General features: G+C 39.9%; 2 protein-coding genes across 2 annotated transcripts; both read right to left on the bottom strand.

Annotated features, from left to right (window-relative positions):
- Nucleotides 1-4,727: 4,727 nt before the first annotated feature.
- Nucleotides 4,728-17,693, bottom strand: LOC122652164 (60S ribosomal protein L27a-3-like). Its single transcript, XM_043845839.1, has 2 exons — nucleotides 17,662-17,693; nucleotides 4,728-5,245 (listed from the first exon to the last, which is right to left on the bottom strand). The coding sequence occupies exon 2, from the start codon at nucleotides 5,206-5,208 to the stop codon at nucleotides 4,768-4,770; it is 441 nt and encodes a 146-aa protein (XP_043701774.1). The 5' UTR covers nucleotides 5,209-5,245; nucleotides 17,662-17,693; the 3' UTR covers nucleotides 4,728-4,767.
- Nucleotides 17,694-20,553: 2,860 nt separating this feature from the next.
- LOC122650517 (putative B3 domain-containing protein At1g78640) lies at nucleotides 20,554-21,096 on the bottom strand. The gene has a single exon (XM_043843924.1). The coding sequence runs from the start codon at nucleotides 21,094-21,096 to the stop codon at nucleotides 20,554-20,556; it is 543 nt and encodes a 180-aa protein (XP_043699859.1).
- Nucleotides 21,097-22,958: the final 1,862 nt, after the last annotated feature.

The raw sequence follows: 22,958 nt of genomic DNA, 5'->3' as shown, positions 1-22,958 counted from the left end.
GAGAAACTTGGGATGGTGTGGAGGCTTTTACAAGCAAGAAGAAACATATATAACTAATTGATTCACGTGTTTGGGAAATCATATCTTGGCTTGAAAAAAAATATGGGAATGTTTCAAGCAAAAAGGTGTCAAGGAATCCAATGCCATGCCCACAGCCACAAGAGTTGAGATAGATTGGTAAGATTAGGAGTGTTAATTGGGTCTCTCTCTCTCTCTCTCGTGAGTTGACTTCTACTCAGTTATCATTGTAGCTAGCCATGTGTGAAGTAGTGAAGAAGATCGTCTGGGCTTGCATGCATTATTGCCTTGAGATGAGAGAGCCTAAAACCAAAGCTTTCACTATTTGCTGCGTCGGGACTCGGGACCCGCCAATCATGGGTTCAAGTGTAACGCTGCCTGGAGTGAGATATGTACGTTGTCTGGTGCTTTTGTTTGGATATCTCAGTGGACTAGTTGAAGTGGACCAATTTCTATTGCTAATTAGTAAGCAAATGGATTTCATCATGATGGTAGCCTGATTTTATGACATTTGGTCTCTCTGTCAAGCATTCTTTGAGAGGTAGCTGCCAATCCCCTTTGTCTTTCTCTATTATTAAACACAGAAATCAGGATCTGGATGACTGGATTGGTGTTATGTGCTTAATGGGGTTCGATCTAGTACATGAGGTTATAGACATTAAACAAATCTAGTATGAGATATGTTAAAGGGTTTGATTTTATGTATTTCATCAGTTCTTGAGATTTTAGTGTATCGGTCAAGTATCTAATATTTAATATTAGAGTCAGTCATCACGTCACGGGCGACTTTGAGTCATAAGAGTCGTTTGGAAAGGATTATCTATCGCCAAAGTAAGAGTCGTTGAGGATGATGGCTGCAACTTCAGAGCTTTTAACATATCCATCTATTAAGGTAATCCCACATCGACTGTCGGTGTTTCGACTATCAAGTATAAGAGCCACAAGGGGTCAATCCATTTTGAATCAATTGATTTTAAGATGAAAACTTAATATGGTAATAAAGCGGGTATGACTGTGGATGTTCTGACTATCAAGTATAAGAACGAGAAGAGACCATTCCACTTTGAACCAATTGAAACGTATGGCAGTGAGCTTTCTCTAGAGTTTCACTTCACCCTATTGAGATTTGAATCGGGAAAAATAATAGGTTGAAGTGGGAACCACAGAATGCATGAGGGAAGAGGTCATCGTCGTCATGGTAATGATGATGTCTGGGACATTTTGATCAAATAAGACAAAGTTGTTAAATTAGAATTGAAAGCTATTAGCTAAAGGTTATCTGTCTGGATGTGTAGGATGGAGATTAGGCATTTGATTGCATTGTGATTTAGGGATTTGAGCTGGTTGGCTGCCACGCAGGCGTCACATTCTCTTCTGCTTTGGTGGTTGAGGTTTCTCTATCTCACACCATAATACAACCTAGCTTGTATATATTGACATACATGGTGGTTGAGGTTTCTCTATCCCAATGTCTCTCATGTTTCTTTGTTTAGTTTTCGGTTAAAATGGAGTTTGTTAAGCTGTTAAATAAAACTTTGGATGAAAATACAAGAGTATACATGAATAGCTGAAAAATACAAGAATGCTTGAACATACATGGTAAGGTATTTGTTTGAATTTGGCTTTGAAATTTGATATATAGTTAAATAATGAAATGAAATTATCTTGACATAATATGGGAGAGGGATCCCTTCAATGCCAAAGTGTAGTTTTCCACTAGGAAAAGGTCAGAAATCGAATCGTCCAGTAAAGGGTTTTGCTAAGAAGAGTATGTGGAGTACACGGATGGGATATGAGAGGGAATGCGTAGGAGCATAATTTAAGATATCGGAAATCGAATTGGGATTGGTCTCAACCAATATCGATGCAGATCGTCCTGAATCAGTTCAGATTGGATGGAATTGCCCCTGTTTTTTTAATAAAATTGATTGTTATTACTTTTTAATCATTCGGTCATATCAATGGATGATCGGTATCAGATCAGTTAATATTGGCCCTATTGGGGGTCGACCTCGGTTGATGCCAATCCGATCCGAACAAATCGACTGATCCAATCCTAAGATTACAAACCATGCACAAAAATTTGTACACTGGTGTTGTGGCAATCTTTTTCTCATACAACATATATTAACAAGTATGAGTGGAAGAAACATTTTAAAAGTTCATTTCATGTCAGCAAAAGTTTTTCTTCAACCCTACAGGAGGAAGAAGTCTTCCATTGGTGATGTGACCCTATAATTGGACTTTGGATTTATCGTTGATTTTCATTCATTATCATTCATGGTCACAAATACCCTTTTCAATTAGAGGATTTTGGTGAGGGACTTCTTTTTAACTTGTGAAAACTCAATCATTTCTTTTATGGATTAATTGTATGCCATGAAGTTTATCATGAGTGATTCAAATCCATCCTTCAAGATTAGATAGGGGACCTATTACAAGATATGGTTGACTTTTGTGTGTTCTCAACTATTACCCTATAATTTACACTCATATAGACACATCCTTTTGTCACCCAGAAGCGTACTCATTGCGATGATGAACAATTGTTCGAGGACTAAAAGAAGATTCTATTTTAAGGTTTAAGAAATTCCTTGTAATCTCAAAGATGTTGGAGATCATTCAGGTAAAATGACTAAAAAATGACCCTATAAAGTAAATATGGTTAAAAAGTGCATTTTCGTGCATATAAGATGATTTAAGTATTGATTGAATTATTTTATTATTTTTTGTTACCATTTAGTTCGTAGTTTATGAACTGATATTATACTTTAAGACACATCCATGATTAGTTCATATTATTTCTTTGTTATTTTATTCAACTAGTTAAGGTTTTGCGTGTTAATGGTATTTCTATAAATAGTGCATATTTAATATTTTATTTCTATTAAGCATGCGTATATTTACTTTAATTAGAATAAGGTATGTGTCTACCTCTATTCTTGATTTATTTTCTTTACCTTATTTTGAATTTAACTTAATTTTGACCAAGTAATAGAAAGACCGATTCGGCTGGGTAGAACAAGGTACTTTAAGTGTTTAACACATTCTTGGTCCACAACCTAACTCTTATCCAAATCTTTTGGTTTGACCAATCTTCATTGGAGTAATATATGTTTTATGTGGATTCTAGATTCTTATCTAGGTGGCAATTCTATTTTTTTTTATATCAAGAGGAGGATAAAGATTCTCTTCGAGAGAATATAAGGATGGAAATATGTTATTCTCACTGTACCATTCACCAAAAAAAATTATATTATGATAGTTTTAGGGTTCTCTTCGAATCCCCCGGGTCAATTTTTAGAAATATCTGAGTGTAAATTATAATTGGCTAAAAGTAACCATTGGGTATTAGCAATATCTTCTGAATTTCTGATTTGTAATTTTTTGGCTCAATTGCCTTTGTTTGACTTGGACTAGTGAACCTGATTCGACCATTTCCATTTTGTTTGGTTCACAGTTGATGGAAGAATGCAGCCAGCCGTGGTGTTATTTGGTTGTTGTAGTAGTAGGATGCAATTTCTAAGGTTTCCACTTGTTTTAGCTACTCGTTTGGAAAACAACCCTAGCTCCCAATAACTCTAACCATCCAGTTGTGATTATTTATTGGGCAAATTTCACGGACACCCCCTATAACTATTCGAAATGGCAAGTACACCCTAAATTTTGCAAAAATGTCAACCTTCTCCCTGACGTTAAACAAAGTTACACCCAAAAGATAAAATGATAATTTTACCCTCTTAATAAGAATTACCATCCAAAGTGACAATGTCGAATTTACCCTTTGAGTAAATTTTCCTAAAAATTATCTATCATCTTCCACATTTCTCTTCCCACTGGAGCGCGTTGAGGCACCTTAGGAGAGCACAACCACCGTGGGCTACTTCAGCTCCAGCTCAAGTTGTCGACAACCAACTCCGGCGATTTCTTCTCCGGCGACGATTACTTGCAGCGACTCATCATTAACCATTTGCAGAAAGTTCATTCCCCTTATCTTTTTTCACCATACTTCCAATAGTTTAATCACTAATGTTAGCAAAACTCAATAATAGATAGATATCCATTAGTTCACCTCTTGACAGGCGAAAACCAAAAAAAAATTATCCAACAGCTACTCAGGAGAGATCGGAACACCTAAGAAACCAATGAAGATATCAGCAGAACACTAACCCAAAAGAAGATTCTTACGAAGGTTCGTGAGAATACAATTTTATGAAGCTTAGTTCACTGAGCAATAGCGAATGAGACGCATAAAATGGGGATCTGAGATGTACCTGAGCACTGATGCTAGAGAAAAATCAGCCGTTGAAATCCCTGGCCGAATGAAGGAGGAGAAGAAGAAGAACAAAGTGTGTCCACACTCCACCGCTGCGATCACCTTGGAATTAGATACAATATTTCCGCCGCTGCAACTAATCGGAGACGAAGAAGATGAAGGGAGCAGAGTGAGCAAGATATTCCTAGGTTTGAGGTTTGAACGATCGTGAACTTCCACAAACATCTGATTTCAACATATTCAAAACCCTAGATTAGAATTTGTTTTTTTTTTTTTTTTTTGAGAACGAATCCATCGATCATTCATTCAAGCGATCAGACATCAGTAGAATTCTGATTGAAATTTCAAAACAAAACCCAATGTAAAGGTACCAAAATTCATACTCTGTTTCTCTTACAGATTTCAGGGGGGGATCTCCAAAATTTAAAACCCTAACTAATTAACCAACAATAACTAGCAGAAGAAATAACCTTCTAAGCTGTGAGAACTACGGCACCTCCGGCCTCCTTGATTTTCCTCTCTGCAATCTTCGAGATCAGCTTCGCCTTGACGACAATGGACTGTGAGGCAGGCAACACCCCTTTGCCCAAGACCTTGAAGAAACCATACTGGGTAACATCGATCATAGGTGCGTTCTCCGGAGATGCCTTGTCTTTTGCCTCTTGCGGTATTAACGACCAGAGCTTGTCAATGTTAACGATGGGGCAGTAAAACTTGTTGCGCAACNTNTNGNANTNANGNANANCNANCNTNCNANANTNANCNGNANGNTNTNTNTNGAACAAGATCCTGTGATGATGCATACCTCCAGCGTTACCTCGACTACCTGGATGCTTCCTGTGCTTACCTATTCTTCCATGGCTGGCAGAAACATGGCCTCTCTTCTTCCTGTTCTTCTTGAATCTCGTCGTCATTTGGGTTGCCTTGCTCTCGCACTCTCGCTCCTTCTCCTTCTTCCATCTTCAGCCCATGGTAGCGCATAGTGTTCCGGCGCCTTCTCCGTTCAGCCCTGAGACAGCTTTAAGAGGTGAAAACGATGACTGTAGTTTCTTCTTTTTGGCTAAGTTGGGGGTTTTACCCTTAAGGGTATTCTGGTAAGTTTCTCACTTTTTAAGGGTAATTTGGTCATTATCGAAAAACTAACAGCAACTTAACTGGAAAATCCTATCAGACTTGACTAAGTTGATAAATATTCATAAAATAGCGGTAATCTTTGACATTTTTGCAAAATTTAGGGTGTACTTGCCATTTCGAATAGTTATAGGGGATATCCGTGAAATTTGCCTTTATTTATTTAGTTAATTTATTGAAAGGTCCAATTGTGATTATGTTGTCACTAAAGTGGAGTGTGGATCCTCTCATGTATAAGCATTGTGAGATGCTTCCTAGATGATCTTACCTAGGAGAGTAGTCATGCTTACCCTTTTCCACAATCTTTTCGGTTCTCATTTTCTAGTGTTTCAGCTCTGTCTATTTTGATCTCTTCCACATAGACCTCTTCAGGAGATTTTTCTACCTGTTGACCTTTTGTCTTTGAAGCTTCAAGCATTGTTTCTTCTTTATCATAACTGTTCATTATGATCACTTTGGATAAGCTCTGGCTAGGTACTTTTTCTTTAACTCATGCTTCATCTCTTCCTAAGTCTTACGTTCACATCTTCTAACTTTAAGCATTTCTTCATAGAATCTCCACCATTCTCTAGCACGACCAGTCAATTGCAAGTAAACAAAGTGAAGCTTCCTTGCCCCAATCATTTCATACCAGTCAAAATATTCCTTTAGAGAATCTAACCCAATCAAGGAACAAGTTTGGATCCGTTTGTCCAACAAAGTAGGGAACTTCGAGCTTCACCTTCTTTATAGTATATCAGTCCTTTTGTAGTAGGTGTTGTCTTCAGATGTACTCCCTCTTTGAACTCTATTCATGAACCACTGAGTTTGATTATTAGCTATAGACTATGTCAGATACCTTTCTTCACCTTCAGGAGTTGCATAACTTCCTTGTATGGGTATAGGAAGTCAGTTCTCCACTGCTATAAACAAATCACATAATTGTTGTAGCCACTCCAATATCCTATTCATAGGATCAAGTGGGTCTGGAAGCCTTGAACTATTCTCTGCCATACGCTTACCCTTTTCGAGTTTGAGTAAGAAAGTAAAATGCCTTTGCTATGAGGAATCATGTCACTCCACAGTATTTTGAGGTAATCGTGCATGGGGTCGAAGCTCTATTTTTTATTCATGCAACGGTCATATTCTTGCCCTCTATAACCGAACTCTAGCATATGGTCGCTGGCAAGTCCCACTTGCCGGTGGCCCTTACCTCACCTCCCAATGGTGATGTTCCCCCATCAGCTCCATGGAATTCTTTGTTTAACACCAATTGGTCTCGTGGAAAAGGGATCCAACTGCAATTCTTCACTCCAATCGATGTAAATGGTAGGAAGACAACTCACTACCCCATAAGATACATAAGCTGAACGTAAAAGATGAGGCTCCGCTATTGTCGGCTACATTCTCGGCCAAAAACCCTCCTATTCTGTCATGGTTCACTTTGTTCAAAACCATTGGGCTCACCTCAGTGGAGTGGAAGTCTTTGGTCTAGACAACATTGTCTTTATCTTCGATTTTCAGGGACTTAATTTTTGAAAGCAAGGACTTGAAGAAGGCCTATGGAAAATTGACAATCGCCCACTCATCTTGTGCCCATGGTCTCTCAAGGTCTCCCTCGTCCTTCGAGATGTCAGCAAACTTCCATTATGGGTAAGATTCCTTAAAAGAACTCAACCTCCATCTCTTGGGAGAAGAAACTCTTGGTTGTGTCGCCGTCATACTCGATAAACCCCTCTACACTAACGAGAAGACAACGTCTAGGGAACGCCTCTCCTTCGCCTAGATATATGTATCGATTTATACAACCGATGGCCTTCCCTACACAATTCTCATCCAAGTGAAGGACGAGATTATCAATTAAGACATCATCTACGAATAGCGCCCATCCATTTGCTCTACATGCCATGTCTTTGGGACTCTAAAAAATGTCCGTCTGTTGAACCCCAAACACTCAACACAGAACACCCCAGACTCCTCCAATAACCAAAAATGGCATGTTGGTCATTATCGTAACAGAGGTAAGACACCTTTTTCCAAAAATACCCCCACCCCTTCTCCGTCGGTTTTAGTAAATATATCCCTTGACACCGACGACCTATACATGGCTGATCTCCCAACCTTTGATCACATTGTCTCTCCACCTTCTGATCACACAATGGAGGCTGCCTCCATCTATTGTGGGAAGCAATTGAGAGAAGTGGAACTAGGGAAACCCTCTCTAAAGCCTAGATCCCAATCCCTCGGGTCGCATCCCCCTCAACCCGAGCCCAACCAACCTAAGCCATCGATCCTAACTAACTCATTCTTAATCAGCCCAACCCTCCCCTATCCTGTCTAACCCAACAAACAGTTCTAAAACCTGTGACCCAGACCCTCTAAGCTAAGCCATCTCCCCCTCTTAAGGGCAAGCCTGCTACCATGACCATGGTGCCCCTGACTTCCTCTCCATCCCTTCCCGTTGACCCCTCCTCCTCCCTTTCTAACATCATTAGTCCCATCCTAGCTACAATTCACCTCCCCATATGCACGACAACCCTCCTCCTCATTCCAATCAATTTCACTTGCTAAGTGATACTCAATCTGAATATGTCAACCCCCATAATTTTATGTGAAATCATGATAGAAAGCCAAACAAGGGAGGCCGACAAACCACTCCCAAACCCCCACCTTACCCTAATAATTAAAATTGAATGTTGGAGTATCCATGGTTTAATGCCTAAGATAGGCAAATGTTTATTTCCTCTTAGGCTTCCGAAAAAAATCTTAACATGTTTTGCCTTCTTGAAACCGGGTTCATGAACCCAACTTCATTGTTACCTTTCGGTTGTTTAGCCATTCTTAGCACTGCATGACTAACTACACCCACACCCCTTTAGGTAGGATTTGGAATCTTTGGAAAGATGAAGATATCAATATCCTCTCTGCTACTAACCAAGTCATCAGTTGCTTGAGTTTTCTCAAGAAGGAGAAAACCAACTTCACAATCTCTTTCATCTATACTAGTAACCATGCTACCGAGCATGAAACCCTCTGGCAAGCTATTCACACCTTGGTTGTTGTAATCAATGACTCTTGGATTCTCCTTGGTGATTTCAATTATGTCCTCTCTGTCAATGATAATTTCAGTAGCAATCTTGTTCACATTAAATCCACCAAAAGATTCTCTAGTTGTGTTTGGAATGTTGGTATTTTGATATAAACTGGACGGGTTTCAAATTCACATGGAGCAACCAAAGTGTTGGTGACAATCATATCTTCTGTAAACTCGATCATGTTCTCATTAACCATTCATGATAATGCCCTTTCCCTCCTCCCTCAACTAATTCCTCCCCCTAGCATCTTAAACTATTTAGCATGGTTATCTCCTTGGATTGTGGTACTTAGTGTAAGGTATTCAAAACCAAAAATAGCACGCACAACCAAAGACACAGAGTGTGTGATAGTCTGGTGGCTTTTTAAAGAGCTTCTCATAGGGACTAACATTCTGTAGGATGGGAGTGGGCAGATTGTTGATTACATAAGCAGCAGTGCCAAAGGCATGGTCCCGTTGTGTTTGAGGAACATTAGCATGATTGAGGAGGGTAAGCCCAATTTCAACTATATGCCTGTGCTTTCGTTCCACTAGCCCATTCTGTTCTTGAGTATGTGGACATGAGTAACGATGGAAAATGCCACTGGCTGTCAAAAAGTCCTTGAACTTTTTAAATTCTCCACCACCATCAAATTGAAAACATTTAATGCGAGTGACAAAATAATTCTCCACCTGTTTTTTGAAAGAGATAAACACCAAAAGAGCTTCCGATTTTTGTGAGATTAGAAACATCCAAGTGTAACGACTAAAGTTATCAACAAAGGAAATGTAATATTGAAAATCAGTCACAGATGTTAGGGGAGAAAGACCCCACAAATTAGATTAGATTAATTCCAATGGTGCATTACATCAAGAAACTGAATTAGAAAATGGTAAATAATGAGATTTTCACAAGTGACATGGTTCACAAAAATTAAAAGATGAAGAAATTAAAACAGGTAATTTATTCTTGGAAATAATAGATGATACGACGCAATGAGATAGGTGGCCAAGTCGATCATGCCACATCAAAAGAGAGACCGTTCATATATGAACTAGTGAGAGATGAAGATACTAAAGAGGACACCTTTTTATTTGAAGCAGGTGCACCAAAGATAGAGACCATTGCTATTCTGGCCTTGCAGGAGGAGCTTCCCAACAAAAATCAGGGTGAAACTCAAAGACACAGTTGTTATCTTTTGTAAACTAAGAAACAGATAGCAGATTTTTTTTAATTGTAGGAACATGGAGAATATTTTTTTAGGGTAAATGAAGAAATAAGAGTTTGTAAAGTTGAAGACCCAACATGAGAGATTTGCAAACCTGTTCCATTGGCTACTCGAACCTGGTCGGTACCTTGATAAGTGGACGGTATTGAGAGATTTGCAAGGTTAGTTGTGAGGTTATGAGTTGCACCAGAATTTGGATACCAAACAACATTAGAATTACTGGAGGTTGAGGCAACATACATAGCATGTGGTGGAGACTACTGTGGAGTATAACTGGGATTGAAACGTTGATAGCACTAAATGGCAGTGTGTCCGATTCGATTGCATACTTGACACACAATACGTAGTTTATTGTCCACATTATCATAACCATATATGTCGCATCCTCAACTACGGCTGTGCCCACGTCCACGACCACGTTGGAAATAGTGGTTGTCAATGTTGTTGGTTAGGCTTTTATCAGCCAGATTTGCACTTGGAGTTGTAAGAACAGAATCAATTGTGAGGCTTTACAAAACAACCTCATGATTATAAAAAATTCCAAGAAAGTTGTCCAAAGCAATGGGTTCCAGATGCGAGGTGATGGAGGTGACGAACTCGTCATATTCAGGACCAAGACCACACCATTTGATAATCTGGAACTGGGTGAGCTACTATCGCAGGATGATCACCCAAAGTTTTTACTTTTTGAACATATTCAACCAACAAGAGTGTTCCTTTCTTCAACATTCGAAGCTGAAATTCTAAATCCATAATGCGTGCTTGAAAGTGGGAGGCAAAATGTTTCTCAAGTGTTGTCCACACAACATGGGAGGAGTTCAGTCCAACAATGAGAGATAAGACTGATTCAGTAAGTGTTGAGAGAAGGCAGCATAGGAGCATAAGGTCTTGTTGTTGCCAGAGTAAATAACGCTGGACTGACAATGGAAGTAGCAGCTGCATCCGAAGTGGGTGAGTCAGTAGGTAAAGTTGCTGGAGGGCAAGGATGGCTTTCATCAATAAATTTGAGATAGTCATGAAGGCAAAAAAGAGGAAGGAACTGCGCATGCCACAGGAGATAATTATTCTTGTCCAATTTGATTAGGAGAATGTGAGATATATTTTTGCCAAAGCCAAATGGAGTAGAGGAAGAAAGAGAGGAGATAGTGGAGGAGTTGGAGGAGGGTGAGGTAGACATTGTGAAAGCAGAGAAAAAAAATATTGATTGATGTGCTTAGAAGCAAGGCTCTGATGCCATGTAAGGTATTCAAAATCAGAATTGTTTCCTCTGTGTTTATCAGGAGGTGAATTTGTATTTATAGATGTGTTTTGGAGTCTGTACACGTAACTATTTTGTTACAAGAATTTAGGAACTAAGCCAAAAATTTTAGCAACACGCTAGAAGGGTTCTGTTGAGAAGAATCCTGTGGTGGACTGGGTTGTATGACCATTGAAGTCTGGACCATTGCAGTCTTTGCCTTATCACTTAGAACTTTTTTCGACCCTTTTATATCTATAACCATTGGTCTGATCACCCCGATTTTCTTCCCCTTATTCGTTGTGCTTGGGTGGTTCCGTAATCAGGGACCCCTATGTTCCAACTCCTCTCTAAACTCCGATAAACCAAAGAAGCCTTACAATCTTAGAACAAAGCCACTTTTCCCAATCTTGAAACCCAATCCATAAGATTAAAGCCCCCATCATCGACCTCCAGTCTCAACTAAAACCCTGCTACAATGACACTGCCCTTGCTTCCCAGGAAAGGCACATCATGGCAAAGCTTCGTGAACTCATCTTGATTAGGGAATTCGAGCATCATTAAAAGTCGAGAATTAGGTGGCTCAAGCTTGGCGACAACAATAATGAATTCTTTCATCGGTCCCTCTCATCTTGTTGAATCTTTAATGATCCACTCCATCAAAGACTCTAATGAGACCTTCTTAATCGAAGACTTAGTAATTAGGAAAGGAGTTATTGATTACTTTAGCGTGGCATTCTGTGACTCCCCTCAGATCCTCCCCCCATCTTATCATCTTGGTCAATAAACGCCTCTCTGATGTTGAGCTAATCCTATGTCTAGACCAGTCACCACTAAAGAGATTCACCTTGTTGTTTTTAATTACGATGATAATACAGCCCCTGTGACAAATGGTTTTGGTCCCATATTCTTCAAATCCACTTAGGATATCACTAGTTATGACCTCTATGAAGAAATTAAAGATTTCTTTTGTAATAAATGTATGCTTTAAGAGCTCAAGCTCTCTCGAATCACTTTCATCCCTAAAGGAGGTAACATAGATTCCTTTAATGACTTGAGGCTGATTTTCATTAGCCTCATTATCTACCAGTTTATCTCCAAGATTATGGCCAACAAGATGAAACCAGTCATGGACAAGCTTATTGCAATTAACCAATCGACCTTTATCCACAGAAAAAATATCACTGACAACATCCTCCTTTGCCAACAACTTATGCATCATTATCACCTCCCCAAGGGATACCTAGACTTGCAGTGAAGGTCGACATCTAGAAAGCCCTCAATTCTCTTCAGTGGAGTTTCCTCTTCACATTTATCCATCACCTTAACTTCTTCCCTACATTCATTTTTTGGCTGGTTGGATGCATCATCAACCACAACTATGTTGTTACGATTAATGGGAAGCAATCTAGCCAATTTTGGGGGTCTCTACCAAGGCTGTCTCCTAACCCCATTCATGTTCTTAATCGCTCTCCAATACCATAGTGATTTCCTTAGTAAAGCTGCAAACTCTAACCTCATCCAGCTCCACCAAGATTGCCATCAGATCAAGCTAATCAATCTTTGATTAGCTGATGTTCTCTTCTTCTTCTGTCGAGCCAGTCCCTCAACATACAACACCTTATGGACATCATCCACTATTTTTTCTCCTTCTCTGGCCTCTCTATAAACTGTAGTAAGTCGGCTCTTTTCTTCTCCAACTGCACCTCTGATATCTAGCACCATATTTTTGGAACGATGGGAATCAACATTGGCTCCCTCCCTATCTGATACCTCAATGACTCGCTTCCTCTAAGAAATTGAACTATGATGTCTTTGCCTCCTCTTGCTTACCATCTCTCTTAAAATCTCTTATTGGAAAGGGTGGGCTCTCTCTCTTATGTTGGCTAGCTCCAACTTATCAAATATGTTCTCATAGGCATCATCAATTACTCGATTCACGTATTCCAACTCTCCATTTTGATTATCCAGGCAATTGAAAGTCTCTTAGCAAATCCTTTGGCTACATCATGGGTCAAAAATAGTTTATAAAATAGCCATGTCCACAGTCTGTGCCCCCTTAAGGAAGGTGAGTTGGGGCTTCATCGACTAAGTGAACTCAATAAGGCCACTATTCTCAAGAATCTTTGGTCATTGGCCTCTTCCAAACCCTCCATTTGGGTTGATTACATCAAGAGTAAATGGCTCTCGTACAAATCCATTTGGTCTATCATCATTCCCCTCTTTGCCTCTCCAACCCTCAAAGCCATCCTGAAGCATAGGGATTGTACCATTACCCTCATCTATAACGGTAGCCAAGCTTTCCTTTGGCATGGTCCATGGCTAAATGAAAAACTAATTTTTCATAAAAGCCTCATCTCCGATGTTATTTGGACTGGCACCTCCAATGGTAAATTCTCTCTCACCTCTACTTGGAAGTCCCTCGGAGCTAGACGCTCTCATGTCCCTTGGTCGAAGCTTATTTACTTTCCTTCTCTACCCCCCCAATTTAGTTTCAACACTTGGCTCGCCTTGTGTGACCACCGTTCCACCAAGAAAAGGATAGCCTCTTGGGGGATTGTGATTGACCTTCGTTGCTGCCTTTGTCTTCAGAACCCATAAAATCTTGGACCATCTCTTCTTCACCTGTTCCATTTTCCATTCCGTTCAGATGTCCATCCTCTCCCCTAACTATATGCCTTGCATGCTCACCCACTCTTAGGCTGGAGAGGTGACAAGGTCCACTCTTCATTTTATAGGGAACTCATTATGCCAACTAGATGGAGAAGTTCAAATAAGCGTCAGCCTAAAGAAATTGTCCACACCAATATCTACGATACTGTGCTTCGATTCTCAAATGCTAAGAATCAAGTCATTGACAATCCTAAAACTAGGAACTTCTTCATGGTTTGGGGGGTTGAGGTTAATTTCTCCATCAAAAGACTTACTCTTCACTTTTGGCAAGCCCCTCTTCCAAATTGGGTGGCCTTGAGCTGTGATGGTTACATTCATGACAACCTGTGAGGCTACAAATGTATTAGTAAAACCCTTAACAATGATCCTTATTTCCCGTAGCTGGCGCCTCCCCTTCCCAGAGCATCCTATGGACTAAAGTCTTTACCATTCGTATATACATCCTTCATGCTACGAAAAATGGCATCACCATATCATTATCCAGTCCGACTCTCTCTTCATCATTAAGGCCATCAACAATGAGAAGCATGCTTACTGGGATACTTGGCACCTCCTCTAGGACATCTCCTAGCTCTCCCATCATTTCACCAAGATCAGATTTATATTTTGCTATAGGGAAGCTAACCATTACACTGATTAGCTCGCAGACATTGTGAATCGTTCTCATGAATCTCTCTCCCCCCTTATATTCCCTTATATGTAAAGATGCTAGGGGACATAACTACACTAGGTTGTAATTTTTCTCTTATTTAATTAATCCTTTCCTATGTAAAAAAAAAAATCTCTTTGCCATGTGTGTGGTCCCCGAATCTCCTGAACTTGCTCTCGAGTGAATCTCTTCCTCTCTAGTTTCCCTTCTCTCTTGGTTTTCTAGTTTCCCTTCTTCTTCAATGTCCATTCGCTCGTGCAATGTGGTTCGGTTGTACCTTGACGTATATTGTTCCAATCAATGAAGAACTAAGCTCCACAGATGGATCCAAGGATGGAGGTCATTTTCCACGCAAGGGAAAACAGTTACCAATGAGACCACCTCATTATGCTCTTTCATTTGTTGGTACCTCCACTATGCTTGAAATGATCTAATCTTTGCAAAGAAGAGCTGGGCTCCAATAGAGATAATCATGGCCACACAACAAGCTTGCCAAAAATTTCTTTAGGTGTCATTTTCTTCGCCCCAAGTGATTCCTAATTCCACCACTTTAAGATGTTCTATTTGGTCTCCTCCACCAGCAAGTTTCTTTAAACTCAATTGTGATACATCCTCTAATCTAGATAAGAGTCGTAGTGGGCTATGATTTTTCATTCGTGATCACCTCGGACACTCTCGGGTAGGTGTTTCTGATCCAATTGTATTCATTAGTGGGAGAAGCAATAGTCATTCGTGAAGGTATGCTAGAGTCAATATTTGATGGAGCTTACAACTTGATGATAAAGAGTGACAACCTGGAAGTAGTATCTTTCTTGCAAGCTAATGTAAAAGAGTCGGCTCTTCATGTCAGGCCGATATTTGAGAATTCAGCATCTATCATCTTACTTTGACCACTATAGTTTTTTTTTACCCCGAATATTATCTGGGACCCGGGGAGACCCCTAAGATTTTATTAAAAAAATCAATTAAGAAAATACAAGGGGGGGGACTTTACCACCTTACCCCGGCCCAAAAGGAGAACAGGTCTCTCAAAAACTCATTCAAGCACCCTGACCCTGACAGAAAGAAAATACGATATCAAAAATCATAAACCAACTACTGTCTGAGAACTGGTAAACCAGCTTTGTCTTCCCAAATAGCGCGACAAAAATCAGCCGGGAAATCATCTCCAACGTGAAATATCGTGTTAGAAGCAGATTCACAGGTTAGATTGGCTAACCAATCAGCTGCTTTGTTGCTTTCCCTGTAGGAGAAAGAATGATAGGACGGAGGGAATTACATAAACAAAAAAAAAAAGGATTTCCTAAAACCAATACAACCTTTCCACACATTACAAACCTTTTGGGAAACCGAGTACACAGTTGTGAATGAGTCCGATCGAATTGATAAAAAAATCCGATAAATCCAAATCTGCACATAACTTCAAGCCATCTTTCAACGCTATTAATTCTACATCCGAATTAGTGCATTCCCCATAGTAATTTGAGAAGCTGCCAGTACAACACCATCCCTATTTCTAATAATCCCTCCTCCACCACCAGACCTTGGGTTACTTTTGCATGCACCGTCCACATTAAGTTTCACTGAATAGAATGGTGGCACCAATAAATAGGAATGGGAGGTTTTCGCTTTATAGGTGGGGGCTTCAAAGCAAAGCATTGTAAAATAAGAACCTCTTAAAAGAGGGTCATGCTTGAAATTTGAAGGTTAATTTTCTCAATAATTGTCCCCGCCGTGCCACGGTTCTCCACATGTCTTCTGTTATTTCTTTCACGTCAAAGCTCCCATTCAATGAGAGACGGTAACAGGCTCATATGAGCTGAAAGTAGTTCTTCAACCCACATGTTCTGTTAAACCCGAACCTATCCGCATGGACTTGATCATCTCATGATCTTCACTATGAACTTGATCTTGATATACTCTATTCCTCTGTCCAATCTGATGGTCTTTTCAAGTATAGGCAACTCTGCACCAGAGCTTGTTGAGCCTCATCCCTAGTTCTCATAGACATATCTAAGGCATTATGTAATATCACTTTAATCAACATTTGGCTTAACCAAGCCTTTTCCAGAATAGCCCTTCTCAACGAATACACCATTCTTGGCCATACAATGAGAGACGGTAACAGGCCCATAATGACCTTCATATGTGTTCCACAACACATATTTACATCCATGACCTTCCTTGAGATGAATTTGAACATCCAATAATAGAAACATTAATAGGTATGATTTGTACGCAGAGATACATTTTATATAAAATAAATAAATAAATTTTCAAGTACAATTTAATTTGCTAAGACTTTGAACAACTTGAGGCACAACCTTAGTATGATCAAGTTGATTACAATATTTCCCTTTGCTTGCTGGATGTATTGCTTGGCATGTATGATCACTGAAGAGAAAAGAGGACACAACCAACCAAAGTGCAACATGCAAGATTTAGACTTTGATCACCCATGTTGAATGCTTATCGATCGTCGATCACATATAGTGTGTATAAACAGGTTAAAATTATTTTTTTTTTAACCCAAATATTATCAGGGACCTCGGCTGGGCTGACCCCTAAGATTTTATTAGTACTCAAATCATTTAGAGAAACAAATAAGAGGGGTGGACATACCCGCCTTACCCCATCTCAAAAAAACAAAGTCAATCTCTCACTCTCAATAGAGCACCTTACCGCTCTACAAAGCCCCATAAGCAAAACAAAACTATCTTCGCACAACTGGCAGACCCACCGCATCCTCCCTAGTAATTTGTCTAAGATTGACCACAAAGAAGATCAATAGGAGAATTGAAGAATAAATTAGAAGCCGATTCACAAATTTGGTTCGCCAACCAATCCGCCGCCCTGTTGCCTTCTCTGAACGTAAAAGATATCATTGGATGAAGAGCTTCAACAATAAGGAGAATAATTTCTAGAACCAATACCACCCCCTTCCAAATATTGCATTTTTTCATGGCAGTGCACAACACCACCAAGGCAGAATCCAAATTCACATGAAAATTCAAATTCAAAAATAAATAAAATCAATTAAGTTACACACATAAATATAGATCCTCTATTTTTCACAATGTAGCATTGTAATCTTGCAAATAGCCACCCAAAGTTCTCTTCAACTAAAGACTATTTAATGCATTTTATTACTATTATTATTATTGTTATAATAACTTAATAAACTGAACCTGTCATTAGCATTAATTCAGTCCAACACACAAATCAAGATTCTAATTGTCAAATGTATGTAAGAATGCCAAATGAAATCTTAATTGGAACACCCATGCATGGTAGAGAATCCACATCTAAGTAACCATGACTTAAGGGTGTCAATCGGTTCGGTTTCGGTCATTCGGTTCGGTTTTGATCATTCGGTTCGGTTCCATGAAGTGATAGTGTGATTCAAATCCGAACCGAGAACCGCCTCGGTTCTAGAATTAAATCCAAATCCGAACCTGCTCGATTTGGTTTGGTTATGATTTCAATTCGGTTATAAAATACGGTTCTAATTTGGGTCTTGATGCGGTTTTAATTCGGTTATACAGCTCAGTTCCTAACCGGTTTGCTAAGTGGTTTTACTATTTGGCTTTAAATTCCCAGCAACATCTCCTACTAAAAGTCCTACAAATGCCTATCTTGTATTTTGGGCCTTGCATTCTTAAATGCACACTTTGAAAATCCATTTAATTCAAAAATTATAAAATAATGGAACTTGGAACTTGGAAGGTAAAGAGTCTCCTGCAACATAGGAATGAAGAAATAAAGCATTAAAGCCTAAAGGTCAACTATCAAACGTAAAGTTGTAAAACCAAAAAAAAATAGGGATTTAGGTTCGGTCATTCGGTTCGGTTTCGGTTAGAACTAACGGTTCTTACATTGAAACCATATCCGAATAGAACAAAATTAAAATCTTGCTTGGTCAATCCGAATCTGAACCGAATTAATTTGGTTCGATTAATTTGGCTCAGTTTTGGATTCAGTATTCGGTTTCGGTTACACCCTTAAGTCCTTAACCATGACTTCCTCCTCTTTAACATGAAAGCGAATGTACGTCTTCTACCTTTTGCATGCATTAGCGTTATTGTAGCTTTTTTTGTTTGGAATCCATCAAACTAATGGAAACATATGATAAAATCGGCCTTTACGAGGAGTAATCTATTGAACAAATCCACACACACACACACGAATCCAGATCTTCTACGGCGTGGGCTGCCCATCTTGCTGTGCTGTACAGACACAAGGTGGCACGCATTGACCGCCTTACCCCTGCCCGAGTGCCTTGCTCGGAAAAAAATAAGGCGATCATTACGTGTGGCCCTATGTCTGCGCAGCACAGACAGGATTATTGGACAAGTGTGTGTCCATCAAACCCGGTTCACCTTTGTATTAAACATTTATACATTCTTGTTTAATATTGTCACATGCGATATAAACTTTTTGAGCATTATGTGTCCGTAAGTTATACTTAAAATGGTAGTCGCGACTAGGGTTTGGGCTGGGCACCCTTATCATATGGTCGTCGCATTGGGTATGCCTAGACATGTGATGTCAGGGTACGAATGCGAGTGCTCACATGTTTGATGTGTGCATTGGCGAAGAATCTACTTTGTCGATTCCCTCATGTATTACTGCCAGATGTAGGAAGGGATAGACATATGTCACCGACACCCTATACCTGAGGGAACCCTGTCACTGCAAAGTGGGATCGCATTCTTTGGTTCATCAATGACTGAGACTCAAGCAAGTCAAAGCCGGTGTTCTGGGAATACGTGAACACTTTGTGAGTGAAGGAGTTATCCAACATGATCACCACTGCCCGATTGGGAAACACCAAGATAGAGACTGTCTGTGCATGGTCGGATCAGAATCTTGATCCAGTGCCGTTTTGGAAATGGTTTTGCAAAAATCTGTTTTACATAAAATGATACATTATTTATAATTATTTGAACAAAGTATTTTCTCGAGTTTTGCGGGACCCCATCAGATGCACAGACGCTCGTATATGGACTTGTACTATGGATTGGGGTTTGGCAGTACATGTGTACGTGCCCTAGATTCCATAATGATAGTGTTGATTAGTGGGGGGTTATATATGATAATAGTTATCATATATGGAGTTATTTGGAATTTGCTAATTTAATTGGCTCTTTATTTAATTAATGGAATTGATGTTAATTGTAATTATCCATTAATAATTAAATAAAGTAGCTAATTAATACTTTCTCTATTAGATTCTGCTTCTTCTCCTTTTAGAAGCACTTTGAGTTTAAATAGAACTGCCAAACTGAGAGAGAGAGAGAGAGAGAGAGAGAGAGAGACTCTCACTGGGATTAAAGTAATCCATCCAAGGTCTAATTAAAACCCTAGATCTATAAAAGGATCAGAAAACGCAGGAGGGGGGTAGTGCTCCACGTTTTTGCCTGGCCCACTCTTCTGCGTTTTGGTCTCTCTCTCCCTCTTTGAGATCTCTTCTTCTTCTTCTTCTAGTTTCTCTCATCTGTGTTTGAGAGTTAGGGTTTGTGAAACCCTAGATCTGTGCTGAAGAATTTGAGAGCATCTGGGATTGGCTTGAAGAACCTTGGTAGCACCATTGCAGGTTCAGATCTGTTTGCTTGGAGCGCTCACTGGATGAAGAACCACTGTCTATTGGAGGAGGAACACTTGAGGCTCACCAGGTTAGCAATTCTTTATTAATTCCTTCAATTTATTGATTATTAATATTTATGGGATGCGAAAGAAACTTGAATTGATTTAATTCCGCTGTCCATTCGAGTATGGGATGGATCCCTCTTGCCATGAGATGGACTAGAGATGAATTTCTCCGTCTCTATTGTGATAATTAATTTTATGGGACGCAAAAGGAAAGGAGAAACCCTAATAGGGATGCATCAGGATTCCCATGGGCGACCATGGGAAACCCTAAAATTTAATGGGGTACCCATGGGACACCATGGGATAACCCAGGGCGTGCAAAACCCTAATTTTTTTGTATATTGGTTTCCCTAGGGAACCATGGTTTGATCCCTGGACCGTAGTTTGGCCTACAAGGACAGGGTAGCGCGCTGTAGAAGATCTGTGTTGCACAAACACACATAGAGCAAGGATTTCAATGGAACGCTAGGGGATATTTCAAATATGGACATAAAATATAAAATTAATAGTAAACCTGGCCCACCGGCCACTCATTAAAATATATCCATTGTAATTGCATGACCACATACCCCAATTATTAAGTCCGAACTTAGAATAAACACTTGTTATTAACGACCTTCAATTCGATCTCCGGCCTCATTTATTCATTTTTTCAAGAGCAGGAGGAGGAGGAGCAGCAGCCACAGGAGGTGGAGGAACAGGTGGAGCAGCAAGTGGACGAGTAATCAGAGAAAAACGCAGCAAACGGAGTCTGTCATCCCAACAAAGTCCAATTTCTTCACCAATTTCCAGTGCTCTACGTCTTACAAAAGAAGGAGTCCAGCCAGCAGTAAGAACATAAGATGTACCATTTTCCCACAACTTCAATTGATGTTCTGTTAAGGTTTCGAGATCTCTCACCGTAATCGGTAACTGTTGGCCACGGTTAATCATGTTCTGTTCTTCGGGATATAATTTTGGAAGTATAGAATCTTCAACAAGATCCCTAGGCAGTACAAGTTGACTATAGTTGATGTCTCTTGAAGTCAGAATCTTTTTAACTGGCCATTCTTGTATGAAATCTCTGGTTTCCAGACCAACACCTTCTTGGTCGACTCTCCTGTACACTACTTGCGGTGGATCCTGTTGTTCAAAGAAGTTGTAAAAAATGGTTGGCCTTGGCCTTGGCCTGCTGCTCATTTTCAAACTTACTTTTTTGTGTTTGATTGATAAGTAGCGACTTCAGGGTGGCAGCGACTGGAACAGTTTGGTTGTAAGATTTATAGGTTTTGAAAAGGTTTTTTTTGTATGCATGAGAAGTCGCGACTTTGATTTGGAAAGAGACACGTACGTGCCACTTAAGTGGGTGTACTTAAGAGTCGTGACTCTTGCCTCGTGGGGTGGTAATTGGTATGGTGGCAGGTGAAGCAAGGCCTCACTCGATCTCGTGTAGAGATGCAGAGGGTTCTGCAGGGCTGTTTCGTCGTAGATCCTTATCGTCTCCATTTATCTGTCCCTCCATTTCCTCCATTATATCTAATAGGGGGTGGAAATGACCACCCTACCCCCTGTCCAAACACACTGCTCGGGTGGGGTCCACTCCCCCCTATGATGTAATGGAGGAAATGGAGGGGCAGATAAATGGAGACGATAATTTTTCAAGATGTTCCATTCAAATGGTCTTATATATGTTTATGTTTTCGGTCTGACTCATCAGATGTCTCGAATTTTTATCTTGTCCGGTTTTCTATCAGGTACAGTTGTCTAGTTCCTCTTGTAGGGAGGCGGAAATGATGATTTAACTCACTCGGGCAGTGTGTTCGGGCAGGGGGTTAGATCGTCATTTCCTATGAGAGGAACCGGACAACTGTACCGGGCAGGGATCTGGAGACGATAATGATCCCAAATATCTCCTTTGAGAAGCCCACTTAGAAGAGTTTCCTTAGCAGTAGTCCATCTCATTCTACAATCTACAATGTAATGAAATGGCAAAAATACATTCTTTGTGTATAATTAGTATGCATAAATCGTCTTATTAATCCATGCATTAATATGCATTCACTTGTCATCTTGGATTTTTAAATCTTTATGTGGCAATTAAGATCTATTTGGACTTAAATTTGACATGTGAGAATAGTATCCTATCTAGAAAATTTAAGCTCAACCAAACTGCCATGTGGCAACATTTCGATAGCATGGGAGGCTCTTATTGGTGGGTTGTGCATTAACCACTATTTCCCCACGGCCCCCACGGATCGTGTCCTGATCCCTCAGGAGGAGTGGATTTTATGCGAGTGGCTTTAGAGAACCTTGGACGGTACTTCTACAAGGACACGATCCGCCTCCTCCCCAACCCACCCAAATCCCCAAAAAAAATTTCTCAAGTCTCATATAGCAAAACTGACAAGTCCAAAACGTAAAAGCTACTAGAATTGATCTTCATACATACTTATTCTTTTTATCCTCCCAGAATGCAGAATTGACCTAGAATGCATTCCAAAAATGCGTACCAAACACGGCCTTAAATTTTACTCTCTCTCTCTCTCTCTATCTCTCTCTCTCTCTCCATTGTGAGTAGGTTGTCATATTAGCATAGTGCATTTGTTTGTTGGAACAACTCAACTCAATGTTATCTCAATTAAATTTGATCGCCCACATATGGATCCGTTTTCTCCAATCAATTCCATATAAAGCTACACTTGTCAGGGTTCTCATATTACCCCAGTTTGTTTGTTTGTTGTGTACAACTCAACCCCACCTTATCCCAATTAAATGGGATCAATTACATTGATTATTTTCTCTAATCAACTCTGTTCGAAGCCATACTTATTATTTTGCTGTGAGTTGTGGAACGGAAACCATCGTTGGTTCCTATTGATCCGCCAGCCCTAATTTGTAGACTTTCTTTTTCTGTAATCCTCGCTTCATGAATGTTTTTTCGTTCGGATTTGGTAGGGCCAAGTGTTACGAAGCATTTCCCTAAATTTTCTTGTGATTTTGGTTCTTCGTAAAAGGGCTAGATCAATCGCAAGAGCCACTCCATCCCTGGTTTTGTATGGGGA

Source organism: Telopea speciosissima, chromosome 2 (assembly GCF_018873765.1).
Source record: "Telopea speciosissima isolate NSW1024214 ecotype Mountain lineage chromosome 2, Tspe_v1, whole genome shotgun sequence".
In the NCBI taxonomy this organism is placed as follows: Eukaryota; Viridiplantae; Streptophyta; class Magnoliopsida; order Proteales; family Proteaceae; genus Telopea; species Telopea speciosissima.
The sequence above is the reverse complement of the archived record's forward strand: the minus strand, read 5'-3'. Positions and strand labels throughout refer to the sequence as shown.